The 19,626-nt window shown below is 38.5% G+C and overlaps 1 protein-coding gene across 6 annotated transcripts in view; it reads left to right on the forward strand.

Moving 5' to 3' along the window:
* The window catches only part of CDKL5 (cyclin dependent kinase like 5), a 199,371-nt gene that overhangs the window by 123,615 nt on the left and 56,130 nt on the right, over positions 1–19,626 (forward strand). For all 6 annotated transcript variants that reach the window (XM_038377939.2, XM_038378021.2, XM_038377958.2 and 3 more), the window contains 3 exons: positions 13,153–13,198; positions 15,309–15,445; positions 18,863–18,983. In XM_038377939.2, the coding sequence (XP_038233867.1) occupies positions 13,153–13,198; positions 15,309–15,445; positions 18,863–18,983 (304 nt within the window). The remainder of the gene's footprint in view (positions 1–13,152; positions 13,199–15,308; positions 15,446–18,862; positions 18,984–19,626) is intronic.

Raw genomic sequence — 19,626 nt, forward strand, 5'->3', positions numbered from 1 at the left:
TATGAAATAGATATCTTGGAGTCCAGCAGCAAATTAATACTGGTAGTTATATGTTTCCGTTATAAGGTAAAATTGGAATCATTCTGAAAAAGGCTTGGGAGAGATGGAATAACACTAATTTACTATGAATAGGCAGGATACCTATAATCAAAGTGAATATTCTACTTAAAATTCTCCTTTCTGTTCCAAACACTTGTGATTACTATATTGTAGAAATGCTTTATATGGAGGAAACCAAAAACCTGGCATAATTAGAGGAATGACGGATTCAAACAGTAAAGCACTATTCTTAGGCTGATAGGAGCTATTATTGATTAGCTTCAACTTGACCCGGTGTTTTTTCTGAGTGACATTCAGAGCAATCAGATTGTTCAGAATTAAATATTAACAAATTACCTTGGATTCAAAGAATATCACATTCTCAAAGCGTAAACTGTTGGGTGGGCAAAAAAGCTCTTCACCTCCTTTTACAACCCATTCAGTCTCACCAACGGAATTCCATCTAACACTATTAAAAGACAAAAAAAAAAAAAAAAAGTTGCCCCCACCACCTTCCTTCGGTTCCCTGGGAGTTGGCAGTAGCTAATGGGAAATATTTGGATACTCTTCAGGTGCAGTCAGTGTGTTACATGTACCTACATTAAATGGTGGTGGGCCTGCTTGTCTGTCATATGAGGACATGTGTGGATTACTTTGAAGTGTGTGACGGAGCTGTGATAGTGATATAAGGAGATCTGTTTTCCACCCTTTGGGGTGTGAAGGAAGGGAGGAGGCGCATATGTATCTTTAGGAGGAAGTATGCATCATTTTTATGGGGTTACATCAGCAGCAGGGCACAGGGCTTTTATTACAAAGGATATTGTCAGTATTAAAGTGGAATAGGAGAGGATACTTTAATGATTAAATGTGTAGATTGAGATGGTATCCTGTGAGTAAGGATAAGGGAGTTGTAAAAGGCTGTGAAGTGGATCTGTACACATCTGGTAATCTTTCTGGGGAGATGGTGAAGTGTGAGAGTGTATGCCAGGATCTGGAACCTCTGAATCTTAAAGTGCCAAGGGCCAGTGTGCACTATATGCACTGTGTGTGCATATTGGGGCATGCCTCAAAGAGGATAGAGGGAAAGTGGCATGTGCAGCTCCCCACCCCCTTTCGTCCATTAATAGTGTTAGATGGAATCCTGTGGGCAAGAATAAATGGGTTGCAAAAAGAGGTGAAGAGCTTGTACAGCAACTGTGGGGTTTTCAGAGTAAAGATGTGCACATTAAGGGGGCGTATTGGGGCATTGCTAAAAGAGGGCAGAGAGGTTTCATGGGCAACCTCTTAACACTCTCTTTCCTGGTTTTCAGAAGTTTGAGTTTTGCTCAACTCTGCTTTCTGTACGGGGATGATATACCACCAAGCAACCTCAACTCTGTATTAACATAGTTTTTTTTGCCATTTAATGTATAAATATTTGCTCACTAAGGACATAAAGGAGAACCCTATCTTTCTCAAGAGATGGAGAAAGATGTTGACAGAGAAATGCACATTGAGGAAAGGTTAGTGATTTGGGGTTAGAAATTTTTGAAAGCTGCTGAGGGAGATAGGATAACAAGTCCTTTGAAAATCCATTGGATTTGTACTCCTAAATCTCTTAATTGTTTTTGGAAAATCTCTTCTCTAGTTTTTGTGGATCCTCGTTGTTTTAAGATGCTCCAGTGAAACTTAAAAGAATTTTATAAAACAACCAGCAACTGAGGTGTTAGAAAAGATAGGAAACTTAATTCGTATGTGGTATTGTCCAGGGCACGAGGTTATTGGGCAGGAAAACAGATCAAATCTGTAAACAGTCTTCCTAAAGACCCATTAGTGATTCATGTAGGTCCAGTTAATGATGTGGCCTTCCAAGAACCTGAATCTTTAGTAACATTTATTATTAGTAGCTCTTCTTTTATTAACTGGAAATTGAAAAAAGGAAACACTCCCCTGTGTTAGTACTGGGCACATTATAGTTTGGGATGTAGTGATGATGGAAAAATGAATGTATCAAATTAAAACTCTCAAGAACGGAGGAAAAAAGTGGTAACGTGTAGGCAACTGGATTCTGTCTATCGAATTTTCAGCTAAGGTGTATTCACCTTTTTTCTGCATATCTTTTCAAATATCTTTGTTTACCCAAATTACAGCATTCATGAGAAGCATTCCTTTATAAAGGGTAAATAATTTCATCCCCTTATTGTAATGGTACTGTAGAACTTTGGTGAGACTTATGTAGGGACACTAGATAATTTTTATGATTTAAGTTTTCATTTGGTTATTTGTGGGATAATTGACAGGTCATTCCTGCACATTTTATTGCTGCAAAAATGCAATATTTGTGCAGGCCAGAAAATCACATGCAGCACTGGTTTTGTTTAGAAAGGCCATTGAATCAGGAAGATATTTTTGACTGAATTCTGTTACTGGGGTGGGGGGAAGAGGGGAAGGGATTCTTTATTCGTTTATTTTTATTTTTTGGCTATTTTGTGACAAAGTAAATGTGCCATATGTAGTCCTAGTTTAGTGGACATTAAGTGAGATTGCAAGCTGTTCTTATGTTGTGAATTAAATTTTATGGGTAATATATCTCTTGTGCAATTATTCTGATTATACTTTTTTTCAGAAATGTGTTTTTAATTCTTGACCTGCAGACTCATGCTTCAATTCATCCAAGATGTGAATTAATCAACCACTAAAACATGCCATGTCATGTGTTAAAGCTACATTTATAACTCTTTGTGTAAATGTTCAGTGTGATGCATGGAGTATGATTGGTGAACTCCTATTAACGTTAATGGGTGTGTCACAGCTACTGCTCTATGCAACATGTTAAACATCTACCCATGATAATCTCCATTCCTAATCTTGTCACTCCTTTTATGTACAGCCTATTCCCTCAGCTAGTCACTTTAAAGATTCACTCTGTTTAATCAGTATTGAACCCTTTCAGTGCTTATTTATTCATTCCAGTTCCACCCACAATATGTGCAAGTAATTGGAAAGTGAGAGCACACATTGCTTTCTAATTCTCAGGAAAGGGAAATGGATTACCTCTTCTCTTGTTTTCTTATGGCTGCTAGTATAAGAGCCATAGTGTGTGGGGGGGTGGGGGTGGTAATATGCTTGCAATAATAATACGTAACTCCTACAGGACATTTTCTTTCCTTCAGCATTTAATTAATTTCTCCTGATATGTGCATAAAAAGAGTGTTCATCACTTGTACCATTTAAAGCAAAAATGCAAAGTTAAGAAAGACCATTGCGGTATAGGGGGAAATACTGAATCCATGACTATACTTTAAAGAAAAATGGAATGAACTTGGAGATTTTAGACTTCATATTTATCTTTCAGGAATATTTTCATGTGTACAGGTCTGATACCCAATATTTACTGCAGCTTGTTAGCTGCTTCAGAATATAAAGCCATTGCATCATAATTTGGCATGACATTTGTGGCATTAATATTTACCTTTTTAACCTACGCTATACTGACTTAAGATTTCTGACTTGAAGCTAGTGGCCTGTATGGCATTGTAAAAAAAGATAGGACATAAAACAAACCTTAGTTTAAAAACTGCTTAACTGATTACTGTACCACCTTAATTTTAATTTTGGCTGCTTAACTAAAGAAAAGGACTTGAGAATTGAATTTAGTTTTATAGAGTTTTATTAAATAACCTTAACAGCAACTAATAGTATAGGAGATAAGATGGTAAACTAGTATTGATTATGATTTGGCTAACATAAACTAGAAAATTGGTCGATATAAGCATTTAGGTTTTCATAATCAAATCATACAACCACAACAGAAAATAATGCAGTAGAACCTCAGAGTTACGAACACTTTGGGAATGGAGTTTGGTTGAAATGTTCTTAACTCGGAACAAAACGTTGTTCTTCCAAAGTTTACAACTGAACATTGACTTAATACATTGACTTTGAAACTTTATTATGCAGAAGAAAAAAGTGGCTTTTAACCATCTTAATTTAAATGAAACAAGCACAGAAACAGCTTTCTTACCTCATCAAATCTTTTTTTAAACTTTCCCTTTATTTTTTAGTAGTTTACATTTAACACAGTAGTGTACTGTATTTGCTCTCTCCCCCATTTTTTTTTTGGTCTCTGCTCTTGCCTGATTGCGTACTTCCGGTTCCAAATGTAGTGTGTGGTTGACTAATCAGTTTGTAACTCTGAGGTTCTACTGCATACTCAATCACTATGTTGGGAAGGTGAATTGTGTTTAGATTTTGGACCATGTGTCCATCAGAATAGGGCCTCACTTGTGCCAATGGGCTATCGACTCCTAGATTGCTAACACAACAGGGGGCAGGGGGGGGGAAGAAACCAATCCTAAAATAAAGCATAAGACAATTTGGTCAATTTCTTATGTCAGTTCACAAACATCTCCTTCCCAATTAATCTAAAGTAGTCAGCCCTTTTAACCTACTTCTCCACAATTTATATTAACCCCAATATCTGACTAACACGCCTAACTACCTAAGATGAACTCCTACATTTATAACAGACTGTATAGACTGAGTGCAGTTCAAGAAGCTTGTGCACTTTGGTCTGTTTTATGTCTGTATACACCTAGAACTTGGAGGGCAGTTTGAAACCATTAACGATGGTAGACACATGTACAGTGTTCTACAATCTTTGTTAACAACAGTAACTTCTGTTTCAAATCTACTTTACAACAGTTTTGATTGGAACCTGTTACAAAAGAAGAATACACACTAACTGTGACAATCTTCAGAGCACATACACAAGTATGTAGAATTCCTTACTAATTAGCTGCCTGGTTTGAGGAAGCAGTCAGATGACTGATTTGGGTCAGTACCCAAGAGAGTCTGTGTGTTACTTATCACCAGATCTTTGCTCAGCTGTCAGCTTTCATATGCGGAAGTTCACAGCAGGAGTTTACATTGCAAATACAGGTGGAGCGAAGGATGGGCATGACTGTAGTCTTTTCCTGGTGCACTAATGGGCAACCCCGAATGAGTGGAAAATAGAGACAGTTAAAGACGCCTACATCTGAGATAGGTACTTGATGTCACCAGGAAGACTCTCAGATGTCTGGCCCAGGACCTCAGTCTTCTCCGTTCCAGGTGTATTTTGGCTTTCAGGAAGTGATGTGCTGAAGGAGACAGGCTGATTTTATCCCATTTCTGCTCGGTAGTCCAGCTTGGTTCCTCTTCTTGGAAGTGCTGGTGTGGACCAATCAGATGGCAACTCATATTTCTTCTGAAGAACAGTTGTTCGCTCTCACGGTCCAGTCATGGAATAAGGCATCACCTTTTGAGTACTGGCAACTGGGGCTGGAATTTTCCAGTCTCTTTTGTGCAACATATCTTGTCAGAACAGCTTGTGTAAGACAAATTGGCCATAGCTGTTGGTCCAACCATCTTGGGACATACCTTGAACACTATCTGGTTTATTTTGGTCAGCAACTTACCTCCACAAGTTGGTTTCATTGCACCCCTCTGCAGCGCATTCCTGGGCCAACTTTGCAATTATGCTTGCTCAAGTTGCATTTCCTCCATCAACTCTCTACTAGCTGTGGAAATGTCCAGTTTTAAGTTAATAGAATATGGAACTTTTATATAAATTTTATTCTGTTTAAACATGTTTTAACTGTTAATTATGCAATGCAAAGCCACTTCAAGAACTGTTGTTCTGCAGAACAACTGTATAGATCTTCCACTTCTGTTCTCCTTGTTTTAACAGCAGTGGTGGGTCCTTGGTATTATGAATGAGCTGAGTCTGTGCATTATTAATCAGTTACATTTCTGATTATTCCACTCTGTGATCAAGGGTCCTTATAAAGACATAATTTGGTTTTCAGTTTTTATTTTCTGTCTCAGCATAGGTTTATTTCACTTACTTGATAGCATAAGCTTGATTACATTAGCCTAACTTCTTCAGTTTGTCACTAAACTAAAATAAATCAATGTGAAAAACTTTTTTCCTCCCTAGTGGGATTGCCCTGCCATTAAAGTTTACACTGCTTTGCCCAAACTGTATCACTTTCAGTTGACTTCCCTTTGATACATATAACTTCATTTAATCACTGTATTAGAGTCCATCAGGTTCCCTATTTTTCTCTACTGTATCAGGCAGCATATAGTATCTTCATGTTTGATATAATTTGTACACCAACAGTACATTCTTGTAAAAGGCTGCAGCGACTCTAAGTTTCATCAGACAGAAGAAATCTTGCCATTAGTGCTTGAGATTTTTTTCTCTCAGCCTTTTGTCCTGTATTTTCTAAACAGCCTGTGTGACTGGGCAGTTTTTAAACAGTAAAAACTTTGGGGGCTTAGTTCCTAAGACAGATACCCTGAGGTACTAGCATTATAGTAAAATAAATAGTTTTTCTGAAAAACATAATCTTAGCTATATTTTTTTAAGGATTTGTTTCCTGCACTGTGCCTGATGTCTGAGCTGGTAGATGGGTCATTGATACATAACGAGAAACTTGTTTTACACCATTAAAACATGTTCATATTGATTCTTCCCTAATCTAGGTCTTTTCTGCCAATCTTGACATGAGGCTCAGCTTGGCAGGTGTGACATGTCAGAGAAAGAGAAGTTAAGGTGGTAGGATATGTTTCTCTATCCAGACAAAAAATGGCCACAGGTTCTGTCACCCTTGCTTACGTTGAGTAAAACTGTACTCCTTGATTAGTCCCACCAGTGACATTAGGGACTTTTCTAGGAACCAGATGAAGGAAACAAGTTAAATTTTAAGGTTTCTGACACAAGTGAAATTTTACATAATTAACAGCAAATAAGAAATGAGGTGACACCTGTGCTTTCAGTTGTCATGTTTCATGACTGACTTGGGTGGAAACATACAAATGCTTTGGTACTAGGAAATTTATCTAGATTCATAGACTGTAAGGTCAGAAGGGACCATTGTTATCATCTAGTCTGACTTTTTGCACCTTGCAGGCCACAGAACCTCACCCACCCACTCCTGTAATAGACCCATAGCCTCTGGCTGAGTTATTGAAGTCCTCAAATCATGATTTAAAGAATTCAAGTTACAGAGAATTCACCACTTACACTAGTTTAAACAGGCAAGTGATCTGTGCCCCATGCCATAAAGGAAGGCTGAACCTCCTTCTCCCCCCTCCACCCCCTGCCAGGTCTCTGCCAGTCTGAGCCCAGGGGAAAATTCCTTCCCAACCCCAAATATGGCAGTCTGTTAGACCCTGAGCATATGGGCAAGATCCACCAGGCAGATACCTGAGAAAAAATTCTCAGAGCCCTCCGCATCTAGTGTCCCATCTCCAGCTGTTGGGGATTTTTGCTACTGGCAGTCACTGATGGGCCATATGCTATTGTAGGCTGTCCTATTATACCATCCACTCCATAAATTTTTCAAGCTCAGTCTTGAAGCCAGTTAGGTTTCTCCACCCCCCCCCAGCTCCCCTTGAAGGGCTGTTCCAGGACTTTACTCCTCTAATAGGGATCCTGCATCAATGATCAAAAAAAGATATTTGATCATAGATTCCAGACATGCACCATGTGCAGAACTCAGACTTACTCACCACTGTTGAAGAGGACATGCAGGTGAATGAAAGACTGGAACAGAGGTGGAATTAAGCAGCAGGCCACAACTGTATTATCTTAGCCTCCATCCCCATTGTTATCAGTTCACCCCCTCTCATGTGCCAGACATTTAATTACAGTCAGTGTGTGATTAACGGGCTCATTACATGTAACTAATAATAAGTGGAGGACCTTCTTAAACATAACCTAAGACTCTGCTCGTTTTTCAGTTTTCTCCCTTGCCTTGGTCTGTGAAGACTTCAAATCTCCCCTTCTCCTTATAGGTGGGGTTGCCAGGTTTAGTTGGACATATTCCTGGAGGTTTCATCAAATGACATAATCTTTAATTGAAGATCAATATTTAATTCCTGGAGACTCCAGGACAATCCTGGAGGGTTGGGAACCCTATTTACAGGTAGAAAACCCCCCAGCCATATCCAAGGTCTTGCTGACCCTTTTAGCCTTCATCTGCACTCAACACTGGCTGTTAATTGTAATGAACTAAACATTCCTAAATTACCTCCTCACATTAAAATTCCTGTTCTTACTCCTAACCTAAATTGTGACTGCACAATGGTGCAAGGAAGCCAAAAAACCCTCCGGATCCCTGTTTATTTGCGGCAACTGGAAAAAATTATTTTCTGATCCCCAAAACAGGCAATTAGTCAGACTCTCACCATCCTAAAAACACAGCTCAGTATGCCTCAAATATAGGGGGTTGGAGGGGGCAGCAGTAGCAACAAGATAGCCTGTAGGTGCGGGCATGCTTTAAATTCAGAGAGAGAACTGAGAGTCCCAGCTGGCTCCACTAATCTCTCTCTCTCTCACACACACACACACACACACACACACACACACACCCACCCACCCCCCCGGCCGGTAGAAGGCAGAAAAGCCCCTCCTTGAGACAAACACCCACATGCACATTGAGACACAAGAAGGAGCTTGACCACAGAATGTCTGAGCATGAGCTCTTCCCCCTCCCAGGAGCTGGCCCATTCCTTTGTTTGTCAAACCAAATTTTCCCCCTTTCTGATGAGGCAGGGAGAGGCAATCCCAGAATTGACAATCTGCCTGCCTGCATTGAAGTGGTGTTAGAGAGCTGTTGGGTGTCTGCACTAGAAAGGAAGCATGACTACTCTGTCCTGGTCATGTGGGTGGAATCCACAAAGGTCCCTTCAGCCCAGACTTAGGTGCCTATCTCCGAGAGAGGGTCAGGACTCTACCCCCAATCAGCATCACCTGTTGACTGACTTAGGTGGCTCCCTGCCTGGCATGCTGGCTCTTGTGGATCCCATTCCTAGGTGCCTATCTCTCTCCCTTCACAGTATAGGCTAAATTGGCTTTGTGGGTTAGTGTTGTTTCTGTGATTTCCTAGGCACCTAAAAGTTAGGAGCAGGAAACTCAGCAGTGCAAAACCTCAGTCCATTCATGGATCCCATCAGTGGTCTCGTGGCATATGAGAGCCAATTCGCATCTGGCCTTTCCTACAAATAGAAAGTCAAGTGTATTCAGCAGCATTTATCTTTAGTTGCATAATTATTATAAGTTTGTACTTTTCCTGTAGTTTTTTTATAATGCTAAATAGTTGCAATTGGATAATATATAGATGTCTATGTGATAGCTGAAGGCACCACTGATGTTAACAGGCATTTAAGTACTGCATTATGCTATGTATGTGTCATCTGTGGCTTTCATGTCTTCATAATGTTATAAAGTTAAATACTGTGGCTAGATATTTTGTAAAGGGCTGGTTAATTTTGTCCCTTTGTGACAAATGTAGCTAAGATAAGAATGGATGAATGGACTCAAATTTCATGCTTCAGAGTATAAACTGATACTTGTAGAGGTCAAAAAGATATCCCCTATTCCATCTCCTGCATCACAGCCCTCATAAGGTGATTTTTTTCCCTCTTGGAAACCTTCTAAGCCTCTGATGTACTGATGCAGCCAGAGGCAGGATACTGGACTAGATTGTCCATTGATTGGATTATGAGGACTTCCTAAAATAGGAAAATACTGCATTTATTCTTGAGGGACTGGGTCTTCTGCAACTTGTGCAGCAAGCTAATTCCTAAGGTAGACCACAAAGTTAACAATAGATTAATGGTTCCTAAAAACCTAGATAGATAAAGAAAAATTAATTCTCAAGGAGAAAAGATATGTTATCAACACAGTTCCTCAAATATCCTGCTGTTTAGTTGCCATTTCTACCATTGGTTTGTTTTTAAAATTATTTAATTATGTAATAATATGAAGTTTCTCTTAAATATTTAATCATTTTACTCAAAATCCTAAACAGTAAGGCAGAGGCAATTTGTTACATGCTCATTTTTAATTACTTCATCGTGATAAAAACTAAATTGTTTTATAAATATAAGAAAAAGGCTCCCAAGATGAAAATTTGTTAAATGTAACAATAGATTGAACTTCTTAACTGTTGAGATACATTAATAATATGATTTCCAGATAGTAAGCATGAGAAAAGTCCATCATTTGAAAACCCCATGTCTCTTGGTGAGCATTGCTGAAAGTAGAATAAAGGCCCTGAACCTGCAAAGCATGTTAAGCATGTGCTCTATGTACTGTGAAGAGTCTTGTTGAGTGCTATGGGATTACTCGCAGTTCGTACAGTTAACCACTTGCAAAAGTCTTTGCTATATTGGAGCCTAAGTACATGTTTACTTTTTTCTCAAAACAGTGCTTTAAATAATTATTCAAAGTGTACAGTAACAGTCAGCAGAGCAGCCTCCATGAATAACTTTGGTTTTGCAGAAAGATGGCTCTGTAAGGTGGATGGATGTATTTGACACTGAGATCACTCATTGGTGATGTTACAACCAGTAAGAACAATTTGCTCAGTTTAGGTTAGACTAACCTAATTAATGAATAATTAATTTATAATTAAATATATGTGTGCTGCTGTATTTGAAGTGAGAGATACAAACTTCTCAGAATGCAGTTCTGATTACATTTCAATATTATGTCCTCAGCCTTGTCATCCCTTTTTTCTGTAAGTGGTGAGCAGAGCTGTTTCTTGATCAGTTGTCTTATTTCAGCTGGACTTACGTAACGCATAAGCTTTCAAATTAGGCCAGTATATTTAGGATGCGTTTTGGCAGGACAATATACTGTGAGAGATGATCAGGAACTAACAGCAAAAATGACTTCCACATGAGTTACTTTTGTTAAATTAAGTTTCCTCAGTGAGGTCATTTAGAGGCCATAGTTGATCATTAAGATCAATGCACAATATAACACTTACATGGTATTTATACCAAATCTGGCATGGTGATCGCAAAATGAATTTATTGCCACATGATTGTTTGTTTATTTTGTTTTTACATAGCATGAGCAACATGCCTGGTGCTTCATAGGGTTGCCAAGCGTCCAGTTTTTGACCAGAACAACCGGTTGAAAAGGGATTCCGGTGTCTCCGGTCAGCACTGCTGACCTGGCTGTTAAAATTCCTGTTGGTGGCACAGCAGGGCTGGTGGGCTCTCTGCATGGCTCCATGCAGCTCCCAGGAAGTAGCAACGTTCCTCCAACTCCTAGGTTGAGGGTCAGCCACAGGGGCTCTGTGTGCTGCCCCCGCCCTGAGCGCCAGCTCCACAGCTTCCATTGGCTGGGAACTGTGGCCAATTGGAGCTGCAGGAGCGGCATCTGTGGGCAGGGCAAGTGCACAGCAGCACCTGTTGGCCATCCTTCGGCCTAGGAGCTGGATGGACATGTTGTTGCTTCCCGGGAGTCGCCCTAGGTAAGTGCTGCCCAGAGCCCGCACTCCTAACCCCCAGCCCACACCCTGCTCCCCCTCCACTGCCCCAGCTCCGAACCCCTCGGCTGCAGCCCGGAGCCTGCACCCCCAGCCAGAGCTCTCACCGCACCCTCCAAACCCCTCAACCTCAGCCCCACCCCAGAGCCAGCGTATCCAGCCAGAGCCCTCACCCCCTCCTGCACCCCAATCCCCTGCCCCAGCCCTGAACCCCTCATTTCTGGTTGCACCCTGAAGCCCACATCCCCAGCTGGAGCCCTCATCCCCTCCTGCATGTCACCCCCCTGTCCCAGCCCAGTGAAAATGAGCAAGTGAGCGAGGGTGGCGGAGAGCGAGCGATGGAGGGAGGTGGGATGGAGTGAGTGGGGGCAGGGCCTCGGAGAAGGGGTGGGGCAAGGGTGTTCACATTTCTGCAATTAGAAAGTTGACAACCCTTTCTAAGGCAGCATAAAGGCAGAGTGCCCTGAACAGCTGGCTCTGAGCATTTTATGTTTCTGCACTAACAGCTCTAAAATAAATATGCCACATCTTTTTTTTTATTGATTTGAATATTGCTAATATTAAGACTTTCATAAGGATCTCAAAGGACCTGCGTCCATTCCCATTGTAATAAAGGGTAGTCTTCCAACATGCTTTTATAGACTGATAAACTTTTCATTTAGGATTACATATTGTGGAATTTGGTGACATTGAACAACAGAGAGCAGATGCTTCTACATTCTGCTTTAATAATTAGTTGTGTGCGTGTTTTCACATTTGTAAATATAACAAGTATGAACATGTTCCAAAATGACTTAACTGTTTTGCTGCTGGCCCCTAATTCAGCCTCTGTATGCTGACAGACCTCAGGATTGTGAAGTGCTGTTACTTCTCTGGAATATCAGCATTTTAAAAGAGATGTACTACTACATTTGGTAGCATAGGGACTTTTTTGTAGCATGTTGCAGCATCCTATACAGACAAATACATGAGACAGCAAGTAAATCTTTTATATTCATATGTGTCCTAAGTAAATAGGCTGTATATTTATGTTTTAGAGGCTCTAGTGAAAATAAACTAGAGATGTTCAGGAGTAAAATGGGTACAATGTGGTGAAGATCAGTTTAGATGAGACTCCTTTATGGGTGCAGAGGCAAGACTAGATGACTCAAGAGGCTCTTTCAAGCTGTTACCTATAGTTCTGAGGTAAGCAGACAAGCCACCATTTTCAGAAGTGACTAGTGATTTGGGGTGATTAGTTTTAGCTCCCCAACTTTGAGGTACCTGAAAGGGATCTGATTTTCAGAAAGCACAGAGTTCCCACCCTCTGAAAAACTCTCATACCTTTTAGGTGTTTCAAGTTGGGGACCCAAAAGCACTAATCAATCAGTCTTGTAAATCTTGGCCATCAGCTAATATTTTTAAATTTGGGTGCACAAATATAGGCACTTAAATCCATATTTTGATTACCTAAATAAGTGGCCTGACTTTCAGAGCAGCTGAGCAATGGGAGCTACAGGTGCTCACTCCTTTGAAAACAAGGCCATTCATTGTATGTATCTGAATATGCATTTTTGGTGTCTAACTTAAGAGTTTCACATTTCAGTGTCTAATCATTGCATATTTGTTGAATATGCTTGGATACTGCAGTTGGCCTAATCATTTAGATTTTTACTAGATTCTATATTCACTCTTTTTTGCTTTTGTGTGCCTTTTACAAATGTAAAATGAAAACACTATTTAATCTGGAAATTTTATTTGATTCAAGTGCTCAGAAAAAAATCTTGCCTTTCTCATCTCCTGTTTTGTTTTTGTTTTATAGGAGACGCATGAAATTGTGGCCATCAAGAAATTTAAAGACAGTGAAGGTAATTGCTTTGTCTGTGATCATTTTTGTAAATAAACATGTTGCAGATACTTGATGAAAATACAAGACCTCACATATGAGAGATGACTTAAAATGACAACCTCGATGATGGTGTGTTAGCTGTACTAGTGTCCTGTGCTTTGATACATCAGCTCCTGTCTGAAGGCTAGACTGTGCCCTTGAACTAGGTTGGCACACAAAGGAATAAACTCCACCTCCCAATCCCTACCTTCCTCTCCTGTGCAGCCATATTAGCATTGCCTGGATTATGGTGCCAGGCAGAGTGTCAAGAGTAGGGACTGGGGTGGATACAGGATAAGAAATGAACAGAGCAAAGGCTCTGTCCCCTACTGTCCATGCACTGTCTGTCAAAGCTGGCCAGGCACAAGCAGGGGAGTAAGCCAAGGGTGAAGTGACTTTCTTCCCCCATAGGTCAAAGGGGTAGCGATTGAGGATTTTTTACCTAAAGAGGCATAATTCCTTCCTGGAATGTTGCAACTATGTCCCACCACTGAAGCTGTGTTGGCCTAATGACTCATTATAACTTTAATTATATAGCTCAAAATGCCTCCCGTTAGATTTTGGTGAATGTTTTATCTGTGTTGTTTGCCATGGGATGTGGCCATGAAGATGCAATTGGTTGTCAAGGATGTCTCAGGAAAGTTAAATTTACCTCTGTGTTACTTAATCCAGTGCAAACTCTAACCAACACCAAGATGCCTGGATAATGTATTCAGCAAGTCTTTTAGCTTTGTCATTCACAAGTCCTGTTTTATACCCAAAGCAGAAAATACTGGCTGAAATGAATTGTGATGATGCCTATCAAACAAATCATCACAATATTTCAGAAAAGTTTTTCAGGACTGGAGCTGGCTGTTGAAGAGAGAACCCTGTCATAGAAAACAACTCTCTGAGCTTTCCACAGGATGCTTATTCTGCCCAGATTTCAGGAACTACATTGAGTGGCTTATAAACACATGATTATCTTTCTTTCTTTTTGTCAGTAAATGTCAATAAGTGTCATAAATCAATGTAAATTTCATCGTACATATAAATTAATAAAAACTAAAAAAAGCTTTAAACCAAACATCAATATAATCCACTGAAATTATTTTAAAAAACAGAATGTTGTGAAGTCTAACAGTCTGGAAGACAACGGCTGGCTGGCTGGCGTTAGTTTAGTTAGTTAATTAGTTAGTTAACCGTTATACTGTATTATTGCCCAGAGGACAGCCAGGTCAGGGTCCCATTGTGCTAACTTATAGAAAATGACTGTCCCTGTCTTAAAGAGCTTAGAATCTAAAACAAGTCTAAGACTGAAATCCTAGACTCCATAGAACAACAGTTCAAATCTTTACTACATCAACTTTAGCCCTTCCACCTTCTGAGATGGATGAATTGAGTATCTGTATCATTGAATACTATATTTAATGTCTTTTGTGTGAGACCTTTAGAACAGAAATTCTGTGTGCTCTGCATTGCTCTCCTCCCCATGGCTAGTAGAGATCTATGGTACTTTTCAGAATGGGATGGGTTTGTCCTTAAATCGTTGACCAAAAATGACCCTTTTTCCCCATTGTTTGCAGTGTGCTATGCACTGAATTCCCCTTTCATAGATGATGTCCACTGTGTACGCATAATTTGTAACGAATGTTAAGATTCTTCAGGATGAAAAGCATGTAAATGCAAACAATTATCGGATAACCAAAAATTTGAAGAGCGGTGGCGTGAGGGATATCAAGTTTACACATGATTTGTACAATATTTTCCCTCTTCTGATGCAGAGCCAGCCAAGCAGCAGAGGGAGCCCAAGTTAAATCATAAACCTTTGTCAGTGGTATCAGAGAGAGAGAAGTGTGCAGTGATAATTCTTTAAATGTTTAAAACTAGAGTGCTTGAAGTCCATTATAATAGTGTATATGTGGACTGGCAGATAGTTATATTTAGTACCCAAATCACTTAAATAGTTTACAGTTTTTAGATGGCTTTTTACTGTGAGTGTCTACTGAATTTTGTACATTAGTGTACAGATTGTTAACCTTGATTACTAAGGTGGTGGTTGCTCTTTGCTAAGTTTTGTTTTACCACACTTACCATTGTTTATATTCTAGAAAATGAAGAAGTCAAAGAAACCACTTTACGAGAGCTTAAAATGCTTCGCACTTTGAAACAGGAAAATATAGTGGAGCTGAAGGAAGCCTTCAGAAGAAGAGGAAAATTATACTTAGTGTTTGAATATGTGGAAAAAGTGAGTTGATCATTTCAAGGCAAAATCATCAAGTAATTTATGAACAATAAATACAGGGATTTGAACACTAAAAATGAAGGTATTTTAATGTAGGAATGGGAAACCAAGAAATTAAATAAAATCTAAACAGAATGTGTATATCGTGTCCCTTCTTCTGTTAAGAAAATTACACAAATGACATAAGTAATAATATTTACATAGTACAGTGAAGCAGAGACACAAAATCAAACAAGCATTATTAGACTGGAATATGTGCCATTTGAGAAAGGGTTGTTTGTCTGTCTGGTTTTTTTTTTTTTTTTTTTTTTTTGCCCAAAGGTCCATAAACCAGTTTAATTTGAAGGTTAAATGATTGTCAAGTGTTTACCTCAGGATTCCTTCTATAGTGTGTTTTCCAAAACAGGAACATAGATTGCTTGTCCTTATGTATCTGTTGTTTCTTTCTTTCTCCTCTTATTAAAAATAGAGTTGCTCTTATTATTTTTTTTCACATAGAAATCTAATCTTTGGAAGACAGTTTGAAATATTTGAAACTAAATTGTAGGATCTCTCAAAATCTTCTTATGACTGACTGACTTAAATTCCTTCCATTCCTGACAGCATCAGAACCCATTCCACCGTTTTCTTTCTAGCCCCTATATTAGCACTCCTTACACCTTGATCTGCTTGTCAGGAGAGTGAGCCCAGGACAGACTAGTTCTCTGCTATTTCTGTAGGCCCTCTAGGGCAAGAGTAGGCTGTAACTCTCTATTCTAGACTCTGGTTTCTGTCTTTTCATTTGAAAAAAAAATCCAACACTTATTTGTGCTGGACGCCTTCATCGTCCTTGCTCTCTCTTCTAAAATCATAATTTTATGTCCTTCTGGTGCTGTGCTGTGGACAAGGTAGGAACTAGTCCTCCTCAGTTAAAACATCCCCCTAAATATAGTCCTTCCCTGCCCTCAGCATTTGTTGCTAACAATGTGTGCAATGCTTGCTGAATGAGTATTCATGAGACGCCTTACCACTACGTGCTTGCCTTACCTGAGGTTATAAAGTGATCATGTGATGTGATCTGAAATATCCAGGGTGAGATGACACTAAGTCTATATTGCAGATTCTGGTTCTTTTGTCCATAAGTTTTTTTTGTCCATGTTTCATGATGCACTATCTGACAATCAGTTAATTTCTACTGCATTAGGTCCTCTGTAGCCTTAATGTCTGGATTCTAAAGTTCCTCCTTTAATCCACCTGTGCTCACTATGATCAGTGCAGTCTTCGTAAGCTAACCATGTGTGTGTATAAAAATATGGATATGGACTATGCTGTATATTTAGTTATATTTGTAGTTATTTACTTTATATCATTTTTATTAATGCTGACATTGCTAAAACTGCCATACCAAAAATACAGAAGACCAGCATAAGGAAAAAGATGAATATTTCAACTGTGTATTTTAATAATCACATATTTTGAATTATTAATGAATATCAAAGAAAATACAATAGGTTGCACATGCTTCTATTATGCATTTCCTTCCTACGTTAGGAAGTGTATTTTTGTGACCCAACATTATTTTTTATTAATGTAAAATTATATAATCGTGAGGATAGCTGCTATGCATAATATTTCCTTGATATCATTGCTGTTGTAATTATCTTTATTTTCAATTACACTTAACAGTTTATAAATGATTTTTGCTTTCAGAATGTGTTAAATGGATTCCACAGTCCCTTACAGATATTTTTCAGAGCCATGATAAATGTATAGGCAATTCTTATATTTTAAGTGAGGAGGAGGGAGAAGAATTGAAGAAAATGTTTTACGGTTAGCCAGTTTCTGTTTAGCCTCTCTGCTGGTTGATGGCACATTTTGTCCTTTAAAGAGAATTATCTCTGCAATACTAAAATCCAGATTACACTAATCCAAATTTAACTAGTAGTCTTTTTCCATCATCTGTTTAGTTGATGATGTCAAGGAACATATAGGATTATGCTTCACCCACTTGATACTGCTATTCTTGTCCAGATTTGAACACTAAGGAATTTACTGTCCTACTTGTCCAGGTTTTTACACTACCTCCTAGTGAACAGTACTCTTGTCTAAATCCATTAGTGTGTCTTAATAGACATATCTGTAATCATTTGTCCATATTCTAAATATGGATTTAACAAACCCATACCCATAGTCTTAAATTACTAAATCTATCAATAGATTGAAAAGCATTCAAGTGCCTTTGGAATACTACCATATTTTTTAAAAATACTTTGATTTTAGTGTATGCCTTGTATTTTGTATACTGTATGTATATATTTTGTAGATATTATTAAGACAGCTTCCAAGAATAACCTCAAAACTAGATGGTAGCATAGAAGAAAATGTGCATCAAAGGTGAAGTGAAATGCTTTTGTAAATAGTTAAAATCGGTGTAAATTCCCAAATCAATAACCGTATACTTTATGGAAAACAAAATATCCAAAAATAATTTTTTCAATTTTCCAGCACAAGGATCAGAATTTTGTTTCCCTTGCAAGCACCATAAGCAGTGATTAACTCTTGGTATATGTTCAAGTAATGGTACTTCAGGCTTTTGAGGCCGATGTTCTTACATCCCTCTTCCTACCTTAATGAACCTCTCTCCTGTACTCTAGTGAGCAGCTGCTGCCTACTGTCCATTCAAATGGGATTTAGCATAGACTAATCTGTATTGTACATTTCTGCACACAAAGTAGATTGTGAGGTAGCAGGCCTTTGCCAACATAACTGAAATCTCAGGCCTTAGCTGCACATGGGTTTTGAACGAGTATAACTATTTTGGTTAGGGGGTAGTCTTCTTTTTTTTTTTTTTCTACTGAAATAGTTACATTGGTACAACCATTTAGTGTCGACCGTTATGTCAGTGTAAATGTGCCTTATACTGCTACAGCTTATTTTCCCTTCACTATAAGAATAGGTAGCTATGCAGGTATAGTTAAAGCAGTGTAATTTTTTGTCTAGACAAGGCCTTAGTATGTGAAACTGGTAAACCTGGCTGAAAAGTTCAGGAAGCTGGCATAAACTATTGCAGGATATTTAGTACATTTCTCTGCTTTAGAGAAATGTTCATGATGTCACATCATGCAGGGGAATTCTGTTCTAAGCAATTATTTGTAAATAAAATTTTTAGCAGTTTAAATCTACAAGTTTGCTAATTATTTGGGGGTTTAAGCAGTTATATTTTAACAAGAGGTTTTTGGTTCACCTTTACAGTAGATGGCATTCACTAGAACTTTGTTTAGAATGAAAGCAGGCTATATATGGCTGATTATGGCCCTTGGATGGTAAACTACTGGTTTGCAGAGCTAGATTTATGGCATAATTATGGTACTTTAGTATGTTAGAATCATAGTATGGGTCAAACTACTTTTAGAAATTAATATCTATATTTTAAACATTTAGAATATGCTTGAATTGCTTGAAGAAATGCCAAATGGAGTTCCACCTGAAAAAGTAAAAAGCTATATCTACCAATTAATCAAAGCGATTCACTGGTGTCATAAGAATGACATTGTTCATAGAGGTAAGTGTGTATAGCTTTCCACATGGAAATGAACCCCTTGTAGTAATTTTCTTTTTACAGGGAAAATAGCTACAGCTTGTAAAAAGTATCATAAATGCTTTTGGATTTATTTTAAACAAAAAGTTTCCTTTAAAACAAACCATATTTAAGTGCATATAGAAAAAGTATTTCAATTTGACTAAGCCCTGAAGTCACCTGAGTGACTTCAGATACTGTCATATAACTACCTATGCAGATAGACTTTTCTTCAAACAAGACTGCTAAAGTTTCTCCCTAGAAGCCATCAAAAGCATGGGAACCTAAGACTACTTTAAAATGATGTTCATCAATATAAAAGGCTGCTGTCTCCTGGGTATCATTAGAGACAAAATTGTACCACTTGCATCATGAGACAAAATTACAATGAGACCTCTCCAAAGGAAAAGGAATTATGAAAATATTTATAGAAACTCACATTTTCCCCTCCTGCTCTTTATTCTTTATTATTTGTGTAACACATGCTTTAAGGTGTGACTTTATCTAATTTTATTATGTTCTTACTTTATAAAGCCTTGTTTTCCAGTGTGATTCTACAAGGGTGTTTTTTGTTTTGTTTTGTTTTTTTTGTTTTCCAATGGATGATTTCAATAATGGAATACAAATA

This window comes from Dermochelys coriacea, chromosome 1, assembly GCF_009764565.3.
Source record: "Dermochelys coriacea isolate rDerCor1 chromosome 1, rDerCor1.pri.v4, whole genome shotgun sequence".
Taxonomy (NCBI): Eukaryota; Metazoa; Chordata; order Testudines; family Dermochelyidae; genus Dermochelys; species Dermochelys coriacea.